General features: G+C 46.9%; 1 protein-coding gene across 2 annotated transcripts in view; it reads left to right on the top strand.

Annotated features, from left to right (window-relative positions):
* TOX2 (TOX high mobility group box family member 2) overlaps nt 1-21,743 on the top strand; it is a 174,494-nt gene that overhangs the window by 99,796 nt on the left and 52,955 nt on the right. For both annotated transcript variants that reach the window (XM_074553938.1, XM_074553937.1), the window contains exon 3: nt 453-698. In XM_074553938.1, the coding sequence (XP_074410039.1) occupies nt 453-698 (246 nt within the window). The remainder of the gene's footprint in view (nt 1-452; nt 699-21,743) is intronic.

Raw genomic sequence — 21,743 nt, 5'->3', positions numbered from 1 at the left:
TCCTGGGTGGGTGTCTTTGATGAAGTAACCTCATCTTCCTTGATGTTCTCTGCTTGACCCTTTCTTCTGGGCAGGCGCAGTGAAGGTTTGGCTTTGTCTCAGGTCAGTTTGTCCTGGCCAAAATCAGGAGCTCCTTAAGCAAAAGGTTCTGCTTTGTGGGTTTCAACAATACCTAAGTCTTGCGTTACTGAGTTTTCTTATATTTACAGCCTTTACCTAGCAGCTAAATTCTTATGTGTTCTTTTACAAGTTGTCTCTACCTAGAAAGTTACATTCATGTTACGAACTGTCTTCTGTACTTTTGCAGATTTGTTAAATGAGCAAATTTGTTAAATATATTTCTGTTATTTCAATATATTTCTGCTTTCCTCCACCTGCCTAAGTACATTATAAAATTCTGAATTTTCATACATATCAGTGACATGTTGCGAACTGTCTCTTTGGTGTTTCAGACATACAACAGTCAGAATGAGAACAACGAGGACTACGAGATCCCTCCCATAACGCCTCCCAACCTCCCCGACCCGTCCCTCCTGCACTTGGTGGAGCATGAAACTGGATACCACTCTCTGTGCCACAGCCTCCCTCCCAACAGCCTGATCCCAGCCTATCCCTACCAGAACATGGACCTGCCAGCCATCATGGTGTCCAACATGCTGAGCCAGGATGGGCACCTCCTCTCCAGCCAGCTGCCCACGGTCAGTGCCTCTCCTTTCATCCAAAGCACTCTGTGTTTCCAGCACTGAGCTGAGCTCACCGCTCTTGGTGATGAGCTGTTTGCCATGAGGGGTGGGAAGAGCTGTGGTGTCAGTGTGGTCACCCTGCTCATGGTGGCAGTTTCATGCTTCCTTTGGTGTCCTCCTGAGCCTCGTTAACCACTCAGGATCAGGGAAAAAGGTTTTCCTCCCTCTGTGTGGAACATCCTCATGTTGTCTTTTCCACCAGTTTGGAAATGAAGCTTGAGATCATTTTAGTAAGGAGGTGATATTTTGGGCAGCACTGACACAACCAGAGCACGCAGCCTCCAGCTGCACCAAGGAAAATACAGGTTGGAGATTGGGAAAGAATGATAAAGTTCTGGCATGGCTGCCCAGGGAGGTGGTGGAGTCCCCATCCCTGGGTGTGTTTAACAAAGCCTGGATGTGGCACTGGGTGCCAGGGTTTGGGTGAGGGGTTGAGGCTGGATTGGACTCGATCTTGAAGGTCTCTCCCAACCTGGTCATTCTGGGAATTCTGTGATAACGGGGGATTTTTATTTGAAGGTTTCAGGGGCAGTTATGGAAAGATGTCCATAAAAGGCCACCCCTACAGGGGTGAGTACATTTTTATAGGTTTTAGGAAATTAGCAAAATTGACAAAAAGCACCAATTAGGAGCACAAGTGATGAGGCAATTCCCCCCCAGGTCCAGCCCCTTCTCTGGAGCCCCCCTTGGCACTGGCTGTGCTCTGTCCATGGAATGGAAATCCAAGAGTTGTTCTCAGCCTTGTTCTCTTCCCAGGAAGAACCAAGACAACTCTGGGGTCCTGTACTCCTGGGGCTTGGAGCTCTGGAATTTGTTTTATCTTTCTGCTTAGGGAAAGGTCTTGGAAAAGCACTGGGAAAACTATTCACTAATACAATGTGCTACAGAGCTATGAATATATGTGTTGTGGTGGGTCCCCAGGACGAGGTGAGAGATGAGAATCTGACTCCAAGTTCTCAGAAGGCTGATATTATATTATATTATATTATATTATATTATATTATATTATATTATATTATATTATATTATATTATATTATATCATATCATATCATATCATATCATATCATATCATATCATATCATATTATGAAATGCTATACTAAAGCTATACTAAAGAATAGAAGAAAGGATACATCAGAAGGATACAAGAGGAATAATAAAAGGATACAAGAATGAATAATAAAAACTCATGGCAGACCAGAGTCCCCACAGCTGGACTGGGATTGGTCACTAAGTTAAAACAATTCACATGCTAGGTAAACAATTCTCCAAATCACATTCCAGAGGAGCAAAACATGGAGAAGAGCAAAACATGGAAGAAGTTGACGCTTCTCATCTTGCCAGGAGAAGAAATCCTGGTGAAGGGATTTTTCAGAAAATATCACGGTGACATATATGTGTGAAGAATACAGAAAATAAAAAAAAAAGGCAAAACCAAAACAGCATCACTCCTTAAAAACCAAGAAACATGCATGTGCCCCATCCCCCATGGCATGGTGTCCTTTCTTTTCCTCCCTGTCACCCCTGTGCCACGGCAGGGTGGCAGCAGCAGGAGGAGCAGGGATGTGAAGGGATGAATCCCCCTATCGATTCCAGGGGGAACAGGATCCCTCCCTGCTCTCACAAACTCCAACTGCCTCACTCCTGGGAAGGGGATACCTTGCAAAGTTTCAAATGACTCGTGCAGCGATAAACAAGGCAGGGATAATGAAGTAAAGTGAAGCTCAGGGAAGAAACTCCAGGGCTAATTAGAGCTTACAGCGCTTCTGCATCAGCAGCACTGAGGAAAGGTTGGTTGATTTTGACAGGGATATTGAATTGATACTGCTGCTGTTTAATGCCATTTTCCTCTCCAGCAGCTTCAGCCCCGTGGTTGGTTTTTGACATTGTTTCTCTCTAAGATCATTGATTTTGAATGCCATTGATATCAAACAGAGTTAATTTCACTTAGAGAGCGTGGCTGGGAGTCTGGCCCTGCCTAGCTGGGGAAGGCTTGGTGTTGATTGCTTCAATAGATAAGGGTCTGAAAGGTAGTGATATTTAAATATTAAATGGCATATTATCTCTTAGTCTAGGAAAATCCCAAGGCTTTCTGAAGTCCTGATGAGTCTCTGAGTTTCATTGTTAGTGTGTTTAAGAGAAATATCATGTTCTGCCCATCAATATTGAACAGAGGCATATTTCTATGGAATTAAATATTACTGAGGGCTCTGTGTTACCTTTTAGGTTCTTAGGTGATTAAAACATTCATTTCTGAGACAGAAAGAGTCAATTTCAGATGAAACATTTTTCCCTGGTTTAATTTAAAGCACAGCCCCTTTGCCTGACCCCTATTTTCATAACATGATAATTTTATCCCGTGTTGATTGTCTCATTTTTGAGAGGTGATATTGCACTTATAAATCACTTTCTAAAATACCTAAAGAAAAAAAAGAAGAGGGGGATTTATTAAGCAGCTCCTCTGTGTCTGAAATAATTTATTTTGGAGTAGTCCTTGGGAAATGTTCTCTTTCTTACTTTATGGTACTGTTTTACAAATGCAGCTCAGTGATGATAAATCAGAGCCGAGCCACAGAAGATAAGAAGGGGACTTAGTGGGCTGTAAATGTAGAATAGAGAGATTAAGATTTGTTTGCCCCTTACCATGAAAATAAAAAAAGTCCAGTGAACCCTGAATTTCCCAGGTGAGAGTGAACTGAAGCTGTTCAGTTTTGGAAACCCTCGGGGCTGTGTTACATCTTCAGAGGCCCCAGCAGCAAAGGGGACAGGGAGGGAGATGTGTTGCAGTTTTAGAATTTAATCCTGCCTTATGCTCCCATCACAGCCATTTTTCCACTGAAGGGTGACAATTTCTGTCCCTTTTGGTGGGGAATCAAGTCCCCTTTGTCTCCCCCAAGTCTCCCTTTGCTGCAGCAGCAGCCCATGATGGTCCCAGGGCACACCTGCAGCTCCTGAGGGTGCTGAAGGAGCAGCACCTGTAATCAGGGCACAGACGAATCCTGGAGAGAAAGCACACTATAAACTCATCTGGTTAATAGCTAATAGCACCTGCCAGGGCCCAAAGGGGCTCCAGGAGAGCTGGAGAGGGACTGGGGACAAGGCATGGAGGGATAGGACACAGGAAATGGCTCCCAGTGCCAGAGGGCAGGGATGGATGGGAGATTGGGAATGAGGAATTGTTCCCTGTGAGGGTGGGCAGGCCCTGGCACAGGGTGCCCAGAGCAGCTGGGGCTGCCCCTGGATCCCTGGCAGTGCCCAAGGCCAGGCTGGATGGGGCTTGTAGCAACCTGGGACAGTGGAAGGTGTCCCTGCCATGGCAGGAGTGGAATGGGATGAGGTTTAAGGTCCTTTCCAACCCAAACCATTCTGGGGCTTATTTGCCAACACTTCCAGAGACAGAGGGATGATTTCACCCAGGCAGTGATGGGAGGCCAGTCTGGAGTGAGCCCTGCTTGCTCAGAGCTCAGAGAAGTGGCTCAGAGTGCAGAGGTTTTGGGTTTGTTCCAGGACCAGCACTGCTGATGCAAATGCTGGAGCCTCTCCCCTCCCTGCTGCTCTCTGCTGTAGCTCACACAGGTTTTTGCACACACAGCTATTTCCTGCCTTGGTTGCCATGTCTGTATGTTTGAATACAATGAGAAACAGCAAGCAATTCATGGTAAAATGTTTAGACATTGGCCAGACTTCTGCTCTAAAAATGTAACTTGAGCCTTAGGATTTTTTTAAGTCAAAAGAAAAAAAAAAAAGAACAAATCTCTAACTGCTGATAAGACATGAGCCAGGATTCATCAAGTGTCATAGGATTGGTATTTTTTCCTGAGAGCTCAGATGTGAATAAAGAAAATCCAGCTGCAGGTTGCTGTCCCCTGTGTGTGTCTCTGTCCTGGGATGTCCTACATTACCCTCATACTGCATTAAACCTCCCAGTGCCTCTCAAGGATTACCCTCCTGCTCCCACTGTGCAGATAACCAGCACCAAGGGACTGTAATGAGCACAGAAATTCCCATGGCAGGACAGGAGCTGGGAGTGAAGGAGGATTTGTGTGCCAGCCCCTGCTCCTGGCTCCAGCTCACCCATGGGCTGTCACATGGAAACCCTGGAAACCCCAAACCCAGCATCCCTTCTGTTTGCTCTGGGCTGTCACATGGAGACCCTGAAACCCCAAACCCAGCATCCCTTCTGTTTGCTCTGGGCTGTCACATGGAGACCCTGAAACCCCAAACCCAGCATCCTTTCTGTTTGCTCATCCCTGCAGCAGCACCACCCAGAGCACCCTCCACACCACTGTTACCATGATATATTTTCTGAAAAATCACTTTGCCAGGATTTCTTCACCTGGGAAGCTGAAAAGCTTCAGCTTCTCCCTGTTTTGCTGCTTTGGAATGTGATTTGGAGATTGTTTATCACCCAGCATGTGAATTGTTTTAATATAATGATGGATCATGGTCCAGCTGTGTCAAGGCTCTGAGAAGTCACAGGTTTTTCTTTATCATTCTTGTTAAATCCTCTGATGTGTCCTTTTCTCTTTCCTTAGTATAATTTTAGTATATAATTTCATATCATATCATATCATATCATATCATAATATAATATATCAGCCTTCTGAGAACTTGGAGTCAGATTCTCATCTCTTCCCTGATCCAGAGGACCCTCACAAACACCACACACTCCCACTTGGATCTGCCCATGGACCAGCTCCGCATTTCCATGTCATGGCTCTTCACTGCTCTTTCTGTCACTTCATTTCCCTTTTTTTCCCCCTCCATGAGTTTTTAGAAGTTAAGGGAGTTTTCCATGGAAAGCAGGGATGGATGGACGAGAGTGGACAAAGAGTTGGCACAGGATGTGACAAGTGAAGAACTGCTGGAAGGGGTGAGGGAGAGCTGGGGAGGAGGCAGAGCTGGCTCATTTGGGGAGGGTTTGTTGGTTTGTTGGGGTTTTTTTGTGGTGATGACAAGAAACAAACAGAAAATTCTTACTGCAGTGGAGTTTTCTTTTCTAGTGATGTCTCTTTTCCTCTGGGAAAAAAGGAAGGGAAGAGAAGAGAAAGAGGAGGAATGGCAGGAGGGAGGGAAAATAGGAGAGGTGTGACTGTCACTGAGAAATGGGAGTGATTAGGGAAAAGTAATCAAAGAGGGGAAAAAAAAAACGTTTTCCTTGAGAAGAGAATAAGTTTGCTCACTGTGAACATCCCACTGCAGCTGAGCCTCCCAGAGATCCACAGGGAGTCCTGCTGGGCTGGGATCACACTGGGGTGGGATTTGGGGCTGTGGGGAAAGCAGGGGAGGGGGCAGAGATGTGCTGTGGATCAGTGGGGAGGTGGGTGAGCGCTGAGTTAAGGAGCTGCTGGGAATAAATGAGATTTCAGAGTGGATTTGGCAGAACATTTTTGACAGAAACAAAGGGCGATCAAGGTCAGAGCCCAGGAATGTCCAACACAGCACAAAAATATTTCCATACAGCCAGGAGGGCTAGGGGAGCCTCTGCTTATCAGGTGGGGGGAGCCAGGAGCCCCTGAATGGGGGGACAGCACTGCCCAGAGCTCTCCATCACTGCTCCAGGACCCCAAAACTGTGCTCCCCCAAGCCTGGCCACAGGATGCAGCAAGGAACAGCCACCCCGCTTCCTCTGCTCTGCCCTGGCCAGGGCACAGCCATGCATTTCTGCAGGTGCCCAGCATCATTTTGGGCATGTGCCCCAGCATCCTTTTGAGCAGGTGGCTAGCATCCTTTAGGGTATGTAGCTAGCACCCTTTGGGCATTTGGCTAGCATGCTATTGGGCATCCTTTTGGGCATGTGGCTGCATTCCTTTGAGCTTGTGGCTAGCATCCTTTTGGGCATGTGGCTAGCATCCTTTTGGGCATGTAGCTAGCATCCTTTTGGGCATCCTTCTGGGCATGTGGCTATAGCATCCTTTAGGGCATGTGCCCAGCATCCTTTTGGGCATGTGGCTATAGCATTCTTTAGGGCATCCTTTTGGGCATGTGGCTATGGCATCTTTTAGGGCATCCTTTTGGGCATGTGGCTAGCATCCTGTTGGGCATATGGCTGCATTCCTTTGAGCTTGTGGCTAGCATCCTTTTGGGCATGTGGGAAGCACCCTTTTGGGCATCCTTTTGGGCATGTGGCTATAGCGTCCTTTAGGGCATCCTTTTGGGTATGTAGCTGCATCCTTTAGGGCATCCTTTTGGGCATGTAGCTGCATCCTTTACGGCATGTGCCCAGCATCCTTTTGGGCATGTGGCTATAGCATCCCTTAGGGCATGTGCCCAGCATCCTTTTGGGTATGTGGCTAGCACCCTTTTGAGCATTTGACTACTACCCCTTTGAGCATCCTTTTGGGTATGTAGCTAGCTTCCTTTTGGGTATGAGGCTAGCATCCTTTTGGGCATTCTTTTGGGCATGTGGCTGCTCCTGTGAGCCAACATGAGCTTTGTAGGTGTAACAGAGCTGGTTGGAGAGACTGACACCTCTCCCTGTGTCTTGCCTCTTCCCATTGCTTCTCACAATTAGAGATTTTTGTGGCTCCTCTAAAGGCGCTAACATTTCCTTCAGCCTACTGGGGTGCCTTTTTATGCTCTCAGCAAGCTGGTGCAAGGGCAGAAAGGCTTCAGCCACAGCCTGAAAGGTTTTGTTTCAGTTTGTTGAGTGGAATGGAATGGAGTTATTTGAAAAATACTGAAAATCCTCCGAGGCAAAAAGGAACATCCATGGTGTAAAATGTTACATTTCCAGTGAGCTGGGGAACCTGTTTAGGTAGAGGTGAGAGAGTAAAATGGTGAATGGGAGTGAATTGTAGAAGAAAGGTGATTACCACCCTGAAATTCCAGAAGGTTTCAGTTGAGTTTGAACAGCTGCTTACCAACACAATGGGGCTTTGGTGTGGAACAGAGAGGAGAGCAGTAAAATAAACCAGCAGGAACCCAGCTGCCTGTGTCCCATCTGAGAAATGGAAAGGAAAAGTAGCCCTTTCCTAGAGCTGGGACGGGCATTCCTGAGATGCTGTAGGCTCCAAGAACAAGCTTGGTGCTCACCAGCCTAGAGTGAGGCTGTGTCACCATCGTATTTTCTGAAAAATCCTCTTTGCCCAGGATTTTCTCCTGGGAAGCTGAGAAGCCTCAGAGAGGAATGAAAACAATAATTATCTGATTGCTGCTCCTATGTTTGCTGCTTTGGAATGTGGCCTGGACATTGTTTACCAACAGGTGAATGTTTGATTGGTTCCATGTGAATTGTTTTAATTTAATGACCAATCATGGTCAAGCTGTGTTGAGGCTCTGAGGAGTCACAGGTTTTTCTTTATCATTCTTGTGAAACCTTCTGATGTATCCTTTCTCTATTTCTTTAGAATAGTTTTAGTATAGCATTCTTTTGATATAATACAATATCATAAAATAATAATTCAGCCTTTTGAGAAGAAAGAGTCAAATTCTCATCTCTCACCTCGTCTTGGAGACCCTCACACACTCCACAGTCCTGCAGGAAGATTGCAAAGCCAGAACCCAGATTGCTCCAAACCCCATCCAAACTGGCCTGGGACACTTCAGGGATGGGGCAGCCACAGCTGCTCTGGGCAACCTGTGGCAGATTTTACCACTCTCATTGTAAAAAACTCCTTATGTCAATTAAATATTGTCACAAAAACCAAGTAAGCTGTACCAGCCTTTCCTCCAGGACGCTGGAAATCCACAATCCCAGCAGGCAGAGTGGTTTACATGCTGTGGGCAAATCCTTCCAATGCATCAATATTTCAATAATTCTGAGTCACTGCCTGCTAAAATAAGTTATTTAAAATAATCCACACCCCAGTGCAGTGTACAGGCAGCATTGCCCTTCAAAGCAAGTTGCTGCTCTTCACAAGAGCGTTTATAAATAAACAAACCAACAAGAGCATTGCTCGGGTCACCAGCAGCAAAAACTTCCCTGAGTTCCCCTTGTTTCAGTCCTGGATAAGTTTTCACTGGCAATTCTGTGTTGTGAGCTTTAAGGTTTTGACTAATTTGGCTTTCTGTTTATTAATGGTTCAGTATTTAAAAACTAAACTCCCAAACATGAGGTGGAAAATGGTAATAACACAACCCTACATGAAGGGTTCTTTGTATTAAGCAGAGCCCTGTTTGCAATTCTCTGCTAGTGTTTTTCTCAGAGGCAATAAATGAAAGAAATATGTCTTTTTAAATTTTATAAAACTCAGAAAAATGGTTTTAAACAGCTTTTCTTCACCTTCTATAATTATTTATTTTCAAACAGTCCTTCAGGGTAATGTTCCGTTTTCTTATTTCACACTCCTTTTTCTCATAAATGAACCATCACTTCAATAAATCATTATGAAAACAGAGACTAACACAAACCCTGAAAGGTTGAAAGATTTATGTAACACATTTATGTTTTCCATTTTCTCATTCTGGTACTCCACTGCTAAAGCTAAGCTAATAAAAGCTGCTATTAATATTTCTTGTTGCCTGGCAACCACTGAGAGGGAGTAATAGCTTTAGCTAGAAAAATAGATGACCGATAAGGAAAAATTCAATTCTTTTATTATCTCAAGGGAAAATGGGCTTTTACTGGAACATTATGATGTACGAGTGTGAAGTTGAATACAAAGGGTATTTTTTCAGTTGTTTTTCTATTTTTAATGAACATTATTTTACCTTCACAAACTCGTTTAAGGCATTTGCCCCACCTACTTGTGAGCTTAATTTAGCAACACCCACACACTCTTCTGTAAGTATCTGTTGGCATTTTCACTTGGAAGCCCCTTCCCTCCTTGCCTCCCCCCAGGCTGGAGGGCTTGGTCATAAAATTTCACTCCAGGTCGGAACCTGGGAGACAAGATCCAAAATCAAAGAGTAAATTGTTCCTGTGTGTGTTCAGAACTGGCTTGCTCAGAGGAAGGGGCTTGTTTGGAGAGGTGTTTTCTGAAGTTTGTGGTGTGGTGGCTCAGGGAGAGCAGGAGGCACTGCTGGTGCTGGGGTGCCAGGGCAGGGCCTGTGACAGGGCCTGTGGGCAGGGTGTGCATGGATCCCTGTGGGGGCACCAGGGCTGGGCATGAAGAGATCAAAAACAGCCCTGGGAGGAGGATTTGGGGGTGAGAGCTGGACATGTGTGTGTGCCAAGAAACCCCCCCAGCCCTGGGCTGAGCCCCCAGTGTGGGCAGAAGGCCTGAGGGAGGTTCTACCCCTCTGTCCCTGTGCTCAGGTGAGACCCCACCTGCAGAGCTGCCCCAGCCCTGGCCCAGCACAGGAGGGACCTGGAGATGCTGGAGAGAGCCCAGAGGAGGCTACAGAGATGCTCCAAGGGCTGGAATCCCTCTGGAGCCAGGCTGGGAGAGCTGGGGATGCTCGCCTGGAGAAGAGAAGGATCCAAAAGACCTCAGAGCTCCTTCCAGGGCCTAAAGGAGCCTATTAAGAATATGGGGATAAACTTTTTGTCAGGGCTTATAGCAAAAGGACAAGTGGGAAAAATTTCAAACTGAGAGTTGGTTTAAATTTGATACAAGGAAGAAGCTTTTTACAATGAGGGTGGGCAGCCCTGGCACAGGGTGCCCAGAGCAGCTGGGGCTGCCCCTGGATCCCTGGAAGTGTCCCAGGCCAGACTGGACAGGGTTTGGAGCAGCCTGGGATAGTGGAAGGTGTCCCTGCCATGGCAGGGGGTTGAACTAAATGACCTTTAACGGTCCATTCCGACCCAGACAATTCTACAATTCCATGAACACAGATCCTGTTCTGTGTGGGAGGTCCTCCCTGAGTTTCCCAGTCATCCCGGACAGTAGCAGAAGCTCCCTGTGGAGCAGCAGCCCCTCTTTTCACATGGCTGAGGCAGCTTCTGCCTGGTCCCTTGCCAAGTGAGAGAACTGGGGGGATGTGGGTCACTCTCAGAGAACAGCAGAACTTGTGAGAACTGGGCTGTGCAGGAGGGCAGGGAACCTGAGGAACCTGGGTGGTTGTGTGGCTGGTATTTAGGTTCACCAGTGGGTATCCCATTTCTGAGATCTCAGTAACCAGGGTGTCATGATACACTTTTCACACAAAAGGGAACTGTTGTGACAGCTGAGAAGCAAAGCAGATGTGGGCTTTGCTGGGTAATGAAAGAATTTCTCCCTGAACAAGGGAAAAGAAGAAGACAAGGTGTCACTTGAACTGGCAGGAGGTGACTGTCACCTGCCAGGGTGGGAATCTCACATGGGAATCTGCCTTTTTTCCTGGAAAGCCCTCACAGCCAACTCCCTGCAGGAGTGCTCCTCAGCAGGAGATCCCTTCCAACCCAAACCATCCCAGGAGTCTATGTCCCAGAGCAGGGGGATGCAGGAGAGCCTTCAGCTGTGCTCCTACCCACAGCACCTCATCATACCTGCAGGAAGGGCCCTGTGATGCCTTGTGAGGGCTGACCTAGAGCAGAGACTGTACAGAACTAAAGAATAAAGCAGGGATTTATTCAAAGGCCTCAATGGATCCACCTTGAGCAGCACAAGAGCCCAGCCAGGGCTGCACCAAAATGGCCACAAAATGCACGACCAGGCACGGGGTCTGTCACTGTGATCAGTTCTGCTCCATTTGCACCTTGCAGTTCATTGTCCCATTCCAGCTTTAGCCCAGGCAGTCCCACCCTGCTTGTTTTTCTCTCTCCAGCCCACAGTGTTTGTGCTCCTGGGCTGAGATTTGGATCATTTGTCCTTGATGCCCAGCTGGAGCAGGAATTGTTTTGTCTCCCTGCTCTGTGCACAGAGCTCACCATCCCCTCATATAAAGCTCAGAATTTTACACTAAAGCAATTCAGAATCTGTAAAATATAAAAGCTAAACCGGAGGCATCACCTGCAAAGTGAACCAACGTGTGTGTGTATTTAAGCCTGACTGCAGAATTGTCTCTGCTGCCTGTGCCCCTTTGGTTCTAGGCTGCAAACTGAGTCCTTATCTCCCCATACTCATCTCGTGGCCAGAAGCCAACAGGTCCCATCCCAAAGTGCATCTGCTGCTCTCAATGAACCAGCAGCTCTTCTTCACTGTTTGCACTCCTCCTTTTAACTATTCCATGAAAATTCATCCCCCTAAACTTTCCTTTCCTCTCCTTGAGTTGGTCCCTCTCTCTCTGATAAGCCGTACCCTGGGGACAGTCCCAGGAGGGAAAGTTCCTTATCAGCCATACAATTCTCAGGGAGGGCACTGAGTGGGACAATCCCTCTTGTTCCTTCCTCAGCTGCCATTAAGCTCTGGTGACACAATTTGCTTTGCTTTCACAGCAGTTTGAGATAGCCCCAACTCCACTTAAAGCTGCGCTTAAGCAAACTCGCGTGGAGCTCTAATAATTCCAGTAAATGTGTTCAAGGAATGGGATGGATCTTTTTTAAGATCTGATTCTGATCTCAAATGTGTTTGTCTCTAGTGCACAGGCATGCAGGTGGATGTCTGTTCTTAGCCCAGTTTTAACCCTTTAGGTTTAGGCTGCGTCCACTTTTGGGGTGAATTTTTTTTTTTCTCCTTCTCAGCAAAAAATCCCACATCAGCATTTTTCCTGGGTGAGGTTAAAAATCCATTTTGCCCTCATCAAAAAATCGTGCAAATGAGAACATGCAACATGCTTTGCAAAATGAGCTAGAAATTTGGAAGAGAGTTTCTCTGGAGTCTGGGATGTGGCTTTAGGGACAGAGAGTCCCAGCATGGGCAATTCCCCATTTTCTGGTGGGGGATTTGCCAACTCAGCCCCAGGAGCTGGAATCCCTCTGCTCTGGAGCCAGGCTGGGAGAGCTGGGGGTGCTCACCTGGAGAGGAGAAGGATCTAAAAGACCTCAGAGCCCCTTCCAGGGCCTAAAGGAGCCTATAAAAATATGGGGATAGACTTTTAGACTTTTATATTGGAATAATACCAATATAGCAGGATGGGATGTGCCTGAGCTTGTTTGGCCCTTGGTGCTGAACCAAACAGCAGCACTGTCATGTTTCACCCCACAGACACTTTTGGCTGCCTGGGTGTGTGGTGTTTCACCCCACAGACACTTTTGGCTGGCTGGGTGTGTGGTGTTTCACCCCACAGACACTTTTGGCTGCCTGGGTGCTGCACTGGGCCCGTGGGGACAAGTCCAGGCCTGCAGGAGCTCTGGTGGTGCTGGGATGGAGCTTCCCCCCATAACAGGGGCTGCTCCTCAGGTTTCCCTCTGCCAGAGAAGCTTTAAGGCGATGGTGAAGGAAAGGAGTCGGTTCTGATGGAGGGTTTGGATCCAGAGCTTTATTCTGGCCCACAGGCCTCTGAATGCAGCACCAGCTCTAACAGAACTCCCTGAGCCCGTGGTTGCTGCTCCTTTAACCCCGGGGAGAGGGGTAGGGAAGGGGCAGGGAGCCACCAAGCAGGGACAGGAGGGGAGGGACAAAGGGACAAAGGACACCTCGATGGCCCAATGCCCCCCATCCTGTGAATCTGCCAATCACTCGATGCCTTCCAGAATGCCAGGACTGACAGACAGTGCTGGGAGGGGGGACTGACACACTTGGGAGGGAATTATCAGGGGAGGGATCCGAGGTTCTGAGGTAAACCCTGAAATTGCAGCACTTTTAGATAGCAATAGGACAATTGCATCAGGCCTTGCGAGGCTGAAGAGGAGGAGGAGGAGGAGAAGGAGGAGGAGGAGGAGGCTCACTGTGAGCAGCGCCTGTGTATCAGCAGTGTAATTAAAATATCAATTACACCGTGCTGACAGTGTGCCAAAGAACTGCCTCTCATGTGTGCACTAAACTTCATCACTCCAAAGTCTCCTCACAAGGCCTGACACAGTCGTGGTGCCAAACACCACACAAACCCGGCCTTGCTAAAGCACAGCTGAGATATTACTTTGTGCAATGGTGCCGTGCTCCAGAGCTGGGATCATGTTCTGGAAATTATCTTTTAATGTACGATTTGTATTGCTGAGAAATGTCACTTACTTTGCAGAATGTCTTGCTGGCATAAAACCTGAGATTTATTCCTGTCATTTTTTTTGTCTCCTCTGCCATGTTGATAATAAGAAGTCTATTTTATGTGCGTAATGCCTGTGTCAGTTTTGAAATTTGGGGTTTCATGAAAGACAGTGGTATAAATAAAACATGATATAAATTAAAAATATAGTGGAAAATAAAATCTCTGAATTACGGGAGCAGATGAGATGAATGCAGCGTGAAGGAGGTTTGCAGAACAATATCAAATAACTCCAGTAAAGATGTTCAAGGAATGGGATGGATCTTTTTTAAGATCTGATTCTGATCTCAGATGTGTTTGTCTCTAGTGCACAGACATGCAGGTGGATGTCTGTTCTTAGCTCAGTTTTAACCCTTTAGGTTTAGGCCGTGTCCACCTTTGGGATGAATTTTTTTTCTCCTTCTTAGCAAAAAATCCCACATCAGCATTTTTCCTGAGTGAGGTTAAAAATCCACTTTGCCCCCATCAAAAAAATCGTGCAAAGGAGAACGTACAACATGCTTTGCAAATGAACTAGAAATTTGGAATAGAGTTTCTCTGGAGTCTGGGATGTGGTTTTGGGGAAAGAATGTCCCAGCATGGGCAATTCCCCATTTCCTGGTGGAGGATTTGCCAACTCAGCTCCAGGAGCTGGGGTGGGTGCCTGGATGAGCTTTTCCCCAGGAACTTGGGTTCTGGTGTACTCTGGGACCATCTCTGTATCATAATTTGTAAAAACACAGGAAATTCTGTCAAAAGTAGGCATGAGGAAAGATTAAAAAATTGAATAGATAAATAATGGTCAGAAAGTGTTGGGATTACCCTTGTTCATGCTGACTAATCTGAGGCATTGGGAAAGGTCTTGCCTTTAGTTGCAGCATGAGATAAATGATGGCAGATCATCTCTGCTTAAAGATTGGTTGTCTTTGATGCAGCAATTTAAGGTGTGTTTGAACTTCAGGGATCCCAATCCCTTTGGGAACAGTAGGTAAAGTGAACAATAATGTGTTTGTAGGGTCTCTGCTTATCAGGACATGGATTTCAGCAGCAGCCAGGAACTGCAAAATGTTCATGTGAGGGCTGCAGGAAGGATCTCCCTCCTTCCTTGAAGTGTTGGACATGGCTTGGAGCAACCTTGTCTGGTGAAAAGTGTCCCTGCCCATGTCAGGATAGTGAAACTAGATGAGCTTTAAGGTCCTTTCCAACCCCAACCATTCTGTGATTCCTTTGCCTCTTGCTGAATGTACTCAGCCCTCTCTCAGCTGATTAACCAGAAGCTGCTTCAGCCTCCCCAAAATGCTGCATTTGTGCCTTATTTTGTACATGTGACCAATGGCACAGGTCATCTGAGGGCTTGTTTTTGTTTGGGTCTCACAATGAAAACAGAGGCATTTCCAGGCAGGGATAATCCCCTGGGCACGTGTCCCTGCACCTTCTCCTGCCTCCCATTGCTGCTCCCTGACTGTGCCACCAAAGCTGTGCTTTCACTGCCACCTCTGGACTGACAGCAGGGCCCTAATGTGAAGAAGGTGGTTCTGCCAAGGAGATGGAGCTCCCTGCATCCTCCTGGAGCTTGCACCATCTTCCCCCCTTGTTTGCTGTCCCTTCTGCCCCATGCTTCTCCCCTCTTTTCTCATTTCCATGGGACTAATGAGATGTGGTGGCTGTGAGTTCAGTGCCAATGCAAAAAGCCTCCAAAATACAAGTGAAGGGTTTTAATTTTCACCATAACCTTTGCCACACCATCAAGTGTTCACGTTCCTATGTGTGTTCACATCCCACATCATAATGTGACATAAAATCTTCATTGAAGTGCATTAGGCAGCTGTAAACAGAACAATTTTTGCCACTTTTTAACCAGCATCACCTGTGACACAAGAAAACCCAAAGTAGCATGTCTGGCAACTCTTTGCCATCCATCTTGTGCATTTTGATCCATGTTGCAGCCCATCTTTAATTGCCCTTATCCCTTAGATCAATCATATTTATCTCACAGCTGTCACTGGCCTCCCCTTTGCACAGGGTGCATTACCCTGCTCCAGCATCACTCCCTGCCCCACACAAGGAGGGGCTGTGGAACTTTGAGGTTGATTCCCAATCCCACATGTGCTTTGCTTTCCATTTCCAAACTTTTCCAGAAGTTTCAGCCCCAAATGGCCTTGCAGTGCCTGGTGTTGGTTCCATTCCTGTCCTGCCTGGGGCAGGAGAGCACAAAAGGATGGAAATTTCCACGGCTTTTGTTTCAGCTGTAGAAGTTATGATGACTGTTCAGTGCTGTAGGTGTGTGCACGTTGAGTGAGTCTCTTTGTATTATTTCAATGGGAGCCGTTTTTAGAGGCAAATAACAGAAAGTGCTTACAATAAAAATAATGGGCTGTAACAGGCTTTGTTATGCAATGAGGAGATCAAAGAGCCACATCAGCCACTCGGCTGAGCCCGGAGTGACAGGAGGAATGGTCCCTAATTGGTAGGTAACATTTCCTCAGCTGCTAAATAGAAATGGTAATCCCAGCCCTTTCAGAGGAGTTTTCCCCTGCCAGTGGCCTCGGTGGGGTTTGCTGTGAGTGTGAGTGATGGTGCAGAGGGAGGGAGAGCACAAACAGCAATCCTGAGGCAGATTTCCCTTTCTTCAACAAACACTCCCCATCTCTACCTGCCTGTTGGGTGTCAATCTGGCAAGGTCCAGCTGCCAAATTCAGACCCCACCTCAGAGGACTGAAAGCTCTGAATGCGGGAAAAGCTGGGAAAAGCTCTGGCAGCCCCTGCTTCTGGGTGGCACAGGCTGAACCACTTCACATCCCCGTAGCCCTGAGAAATCAAAGTTATCATTTAAATGAAGAGTGCTACTTGAGTCCTGCCTCTGTGAAGAGGTGTGGGATGCAATGTCAAGAGAAATTATAATGATTGCTACAGATGCAGCTTGTCAAAGAAAGAGAAAAATATTTCTGCATCTGATGCATGGCAGCGAGCCAGTTGGTAATGTTATATGTCCGAGTGTTCCACTCGGGCTCTGCTGGCAGGAAAACATTCCTTAATGCTCTGCCTGGCTGCTCCATTTGTCTCCCAGCTCTGCAGAATCCCATTAGGAACCTTCAGTTCCCACCGTGGAAATTGTTTGGTCTCTGCTGAGGGCAGCACGAGGAGGGAGCTGGGCATTGCTGCAATCCCTCACCACCCACAGCAATTGCCAGCTGTGTTTCTCACTTATCCCTGCTGCTCTGAGCATCCCTCACCAGAGATCCACTGTCCTGGAAGCTGCAGCAGGCAGCTGTGGGACACCAGGGTGCTGCTGGAGGGAGTGGGATCTTTTCCCTTTTCCCAGGGCTGGCCCCAGTGTGTTTTAGTCCAAGGCCTGGGTATGAATCTGGAGTTAAAGAGCCCAAAGGTGGGTATGAGTGACCAACATGGGCAATCCTGTCCCACTAGGGCTGTCCCACCTTGTGTTGGACATGGCTGGACATGGTTTGGACATGGTTAGACATGGTTGGACATGGTTGGACATGGTTTCCCCCATGGACACCTGTCTGGTCCCTGTGGAAACAGGGAGCAGGGCAAGTGGAGCTGATGGAAGTGGAAGTGGCAAACTGAGAGGAACGTTCCTTCTCCTTGTGCTCCTCCTGAGGCACAGGTGGGTGAAATCAGGGCACTTTGAGATGTTGCCACCAAAAAAGAGACTAGAAAAGTGTCAGGGAGTGGCTGCCCTGAACCAGGACATTTTCTGTAGAGAAGTGTTTTTTACCAATCTCTTCCATTCTTGATATTACTTGCAAACACTAGAAAAATTAGTGATTAAACACTTGATTTGTGGGGGTCTCTCCAGGTTTTGTCATTGCCCTGGATGCTCTGTTGTTTATGCTTTTGCATTAATGACACTGAATGTAGGCAGTGAGGGATAAAACTGGAGGGTGACAAAAAGAAATTGGACATATTTGGGACAGGAGAAAGGAAATTCACAGAGATGTAAGCATAGGAGGGAAATGGACTGCAAGATTGCAAAGGCAGTTTGTTCAGAGTTGATAAATGTGGAATTAATTCATGTTGAGGACAAAAATATTCACTATTCATAAAGCTTGCAGTGCTCTGGATTGACTGCCTGAAAGAACTTCAGAAAACCTTGTGCAGGGATAGAGGACAGGAGAAACTCATGGAGGGGGGTGGTTTGGAGGGTTGTACACTCTGTACTGTGTTGGTCATCCCTTCTCAGGCAAGAGGGAGAAAAAAGAGGCTCAAAGAATAGAAACAGAAATTATTATGGGTATGGAAAGATCTCTGCAATGGCAGATGTTCAGTTTAAGAGGGAGGCAAATAAAGTAATTGAAAGCATAAAAGTGCATGGAATACACAAGTGAAAGCAGCTACATCAGGAAACTTCATGAGAACTGAGATTTGGAATTTCAGAGCAATAAAAAGGAATATTTTTGTCCACACAGGCAAGGATAAAATCTGTGACTTGCTCAGAGTAAGGGTGAAAATGAAAATGCCAAAAAGATATTTTGAAAATGCTTATGGATCTACCAAAAACATGGGGGGTTGCTGTAGCAGATGTTAAAATGTGTGTTGGTAGAGAGGTGGAGGTAGTTGTTATGCATAATAAATCCAGAAACTGAGTTCTGGCTGGAGTTAATCTGAAGCTGGGAGCACCAGGTCCCATCTCAGGTGGATTGTGTCTCGTTCCAGGGAAGGTGTGGTGGAATGGGACCATCTCTGCTTTGGGCTCCTGCGAGTACCTTACATGTCCTGGTTTTGCCATAGAATATTGTTAAAAACCAGTGGCTAAATCAACTCTGGCTCCAATGTTACACAGAAATGCAAGCAATGCGTGGTTTCCCTGTGCATCCAAACCCTGGATCCTCTTTTCCTTGTCAGGGTAGGAGTGGAGATTTGGGCATATTCCCAAATTAAACTTCATAGTATTATTAACTCAAAACATTTTTAATACATCTCATCAACATCACCTTCTCTAACATAGAGAGAAGGTCTGTCCCAGTACCTTTTTTTCAATTCCCACTGCTGCCAACCACTTGGGACAGAGAAGCCTTCCTGAACCACCTCTTTGAAGGTGCACTTTCCACATGGGCCTGGCATGCACTGATGCCTCAGGTTTAGCTTTTATATTTTTCAGATTCTGTGCTGCTTTAGTGTGTAATTCTGAGCCTCATATGAGGGGATGGTGAGCTCTGTGCACAGGGCAGGGAGACAAAACAATTCCTGCTCCAGCTGGGCACCAAGGACAAATGATCCAAATCTCAGCCCAAGAGCACAAACACCGTGGGCTGGAGAGAGAAAAACAAACAGGGTGGGACTGCCTGGGCTAAAGCTGGAATGGGACAATGAACTGCAAGGTGCAAATGGAGCAGAACTGATCACAGTGACAGACCCCGTGCCCGGTTGTGCATTTTGGGACCATTTTGGTTCATCTTGGGTGCAGCCCTGGCTGGGCTCTTGTGCTGCCCAAGGTGGATCCATGGAGGAGACCCTTTGAATAAATCCCTGCTTTATTCTTTAGCTCTGTCCAGCCTCTGCTCTAGAGCAGCCTACGCAAGGCGTTAGCACGTGCAGGACTGGCCTCTGGAAGAGCCCAGCTTTAATTGTTAGCACAGGTTTTGTGCTCTTGGTGCACAACATCCATCCGCCTCTACCAACCCACCTTCTCTGCCACAGAGGGTTTCTGCCCAGTGCTGGAGACAATCCCTCACACAGCTCCAAGTTTCACACTGGTTGGGCTTTTCTGTGGCATGGTTCCAGTTCTAAATCAGTTCTCTGTGTCAGTCCTAGAGACTCTCAGATTATTTCAGCCTGTGTTTTTAGCAGCAGTCTGCAGGCTGTTGGCAATAATCTGAAGGAGGAGGAGGCACATTTACCTGCAGGAAAATCACTTCCCTTGCAAAATGAGTCCTGTCAACTTTGACATTCCTCTTGAGCTGAACCAACAACATCCAGTTCTGGTGAGAGAAGAAAATAGGATAGCTGGGACACAGTCCCTGCCCAGCTGTCCCCTGCACAACCCAAAGCTGAGATCATTAACTGAAGTTGAGCTTTTGCATTGATTTCCACGGCTTGGCACCTGGATGAGGTAGAAGGGGAGGCAGGGGCAGGTCACTGCTCAGCCTCCTCTCCAGCTGAGGCCAGCTTGGTTGGTGGTGCTGGCTCATTTTCTCCTTTGGGAAATGTGCTCCTTTTAAAGCTCATGGTGGGACTGGGTGGAATTCTTGGGGTTGTCCTGGTCAGTGCCAGGAGTTGGACTTCAGTGATCCTTGTGGCTCCCTTCCAGCTCAGAACATTCTGTGATAGGATTTGTGGCTACCACAGCCTCATGCCCTTAGAACTGCCCCATAAGGAAATACATTTGGGGTTGTTTTCCCTCTGATAGAGCTGAGGGTACAATTAGGTCCCTGTGTGGGATGTGGGAGGTGATAGATCCAGAAATAAACCACATTGTGGAAATCAGAGCTTCTGTGGACATTGAGCGAATATTTGCTGGTGACAGAAATGTCTTCATGGCCCAAAAAGTTATTCCAGGGCTCTCCTGGGGTGTCTTAGATGCCAGGCAGCTGTAGGTAAAGAAGAAGGTTGATTTTAAGGCCTTCACACTACAGGCTGAAGGACAGAAATATCTGTGCTTTTGGATCCTCTTATTGCCTCCATTCCATTAGCTCACCAAGAGGACCCAGCACTTCTTGCTCAGCTTTGTCCTCCTCAGGGGGTTCATTTCTTCTTCATCTCTGCCTGTTTCACCAGAATTTTAGCCCCCTCATGGACGCCAGGAGATGCTCTACAGCATCTACAGAGAATCTGAGAGTTGTCCTAAGAATTAAACCCAAACAGCAGAGACCAAGACAGAAAAAAAAGGGATTTAAATCCTTCCACCAAAGCAAATACTGAATTGGTGAAGTCCTGCTTGTGCCAGGAATCCCTACAACTCATTCCAAGAACATCACAAGGTGGATTAGACATCCCTGTCCCACCTGGGGTATGGCTGATTTTGAAAGTCCTACTTTTATATGTAGTTCTGCCATGGCCATGCTGGTTTACAAGGCAGAAATGCAGTTCCTGGAGGGCTGGAAGCCCGAGTTCAGCACAAAGCATTCTGTCCTGGTGAGGAAATTGTATTGATGCCAAGTGGAAGAGCAGTTCCACTGCTAAGCAGCATGAGGTGAACATTTCCCCTGCTCACCCTGTGGCTCCTTGTTTTACAGTCAAGATCTGTAAAATTAATCTGCTGGTGGAAGGGCTCCCGTGTGGAATTCTGCCAGCAATTCCAGCAAGTGGAACTTCTTTTAAACGTGGTTTTTATTTGGCTTCTCACAGTCACAGAGCATTGATGAAGTGAGACCTGATAGAGCCTCCCTGATGTTGATTTCCAAGGAATTTGGTGGAAAAGAGCCTGGATCTGCCAGGATCACACACCGCTGTGCTCAGGGCTGGTTTGTGTGTGCCTATCTGTGCACTGATTTCAGGCCTGCACAGGAGAACTTCTCTCTGTGCCAATCCTGCCTTTGACTTTATGCTTTGCATCTTACGCCTCAAAAATCCAGGACTAAACTGAGGCCCCTTTGACAATTTGGATTTCCTGATCCATAATGGTTGATGGGAGCTGGAATTCTCCTGAGTGACAGTTTGCTTCATTCCCTTTTGCTGTGCTTTCTCACTGAAGTAGAAAAGTCATGCACAGTACAATGACTTTAGTGCAGTCAGCAGCATTTCAGCCATGCTGATTTATTTGAGCCATTCACTGAGAAGTTCTGCCCTGCTCTGGAAGGGCTGGTGCCCGTGGATTTCATGTTGATTTTTTGACTGTTGCTCATGAGTGGTCAAAGGTTTTAGTTATTACAAACAGGTTTTTTGCTGTTGTGTTCCCTGGGTGATGCTGGGCTCAGTTATCCAGCTGTGCTTGGAGGATGCATGGGTGGAAGTGGATCTGCCTGGAGGTTACTGCAATTTGGGACTGGGTTTTTTGCAGTTATTTTTAATCATGTTCCTTTGTATTTACATTCCTGCAGTGCTTGTGTTGTTGTTGCCTCATGATCACTATAAATAGGTGTGAGGAAACAACCAGTAACATTTTTAGCACGCAA

This window comes from Zonotrichia albicollis, chromosome 17 (assembly GCF_047830755.1).
Source record: "Zonotrichia albicollis isolate bZonAlb1 chromosome 17, bZonAlb1.hap1, whole genome shotgun sequence".
NCBI classification, from domain to species: Eukaryota; Metazoa; Chordata; class Aves; order Passeriformes; family Passerellidae; genus Zonotrichia; species Zonotrichia albicollis.
This window is presented reverse-complemented; position numbering and strand designations above follow the sequence as displayed.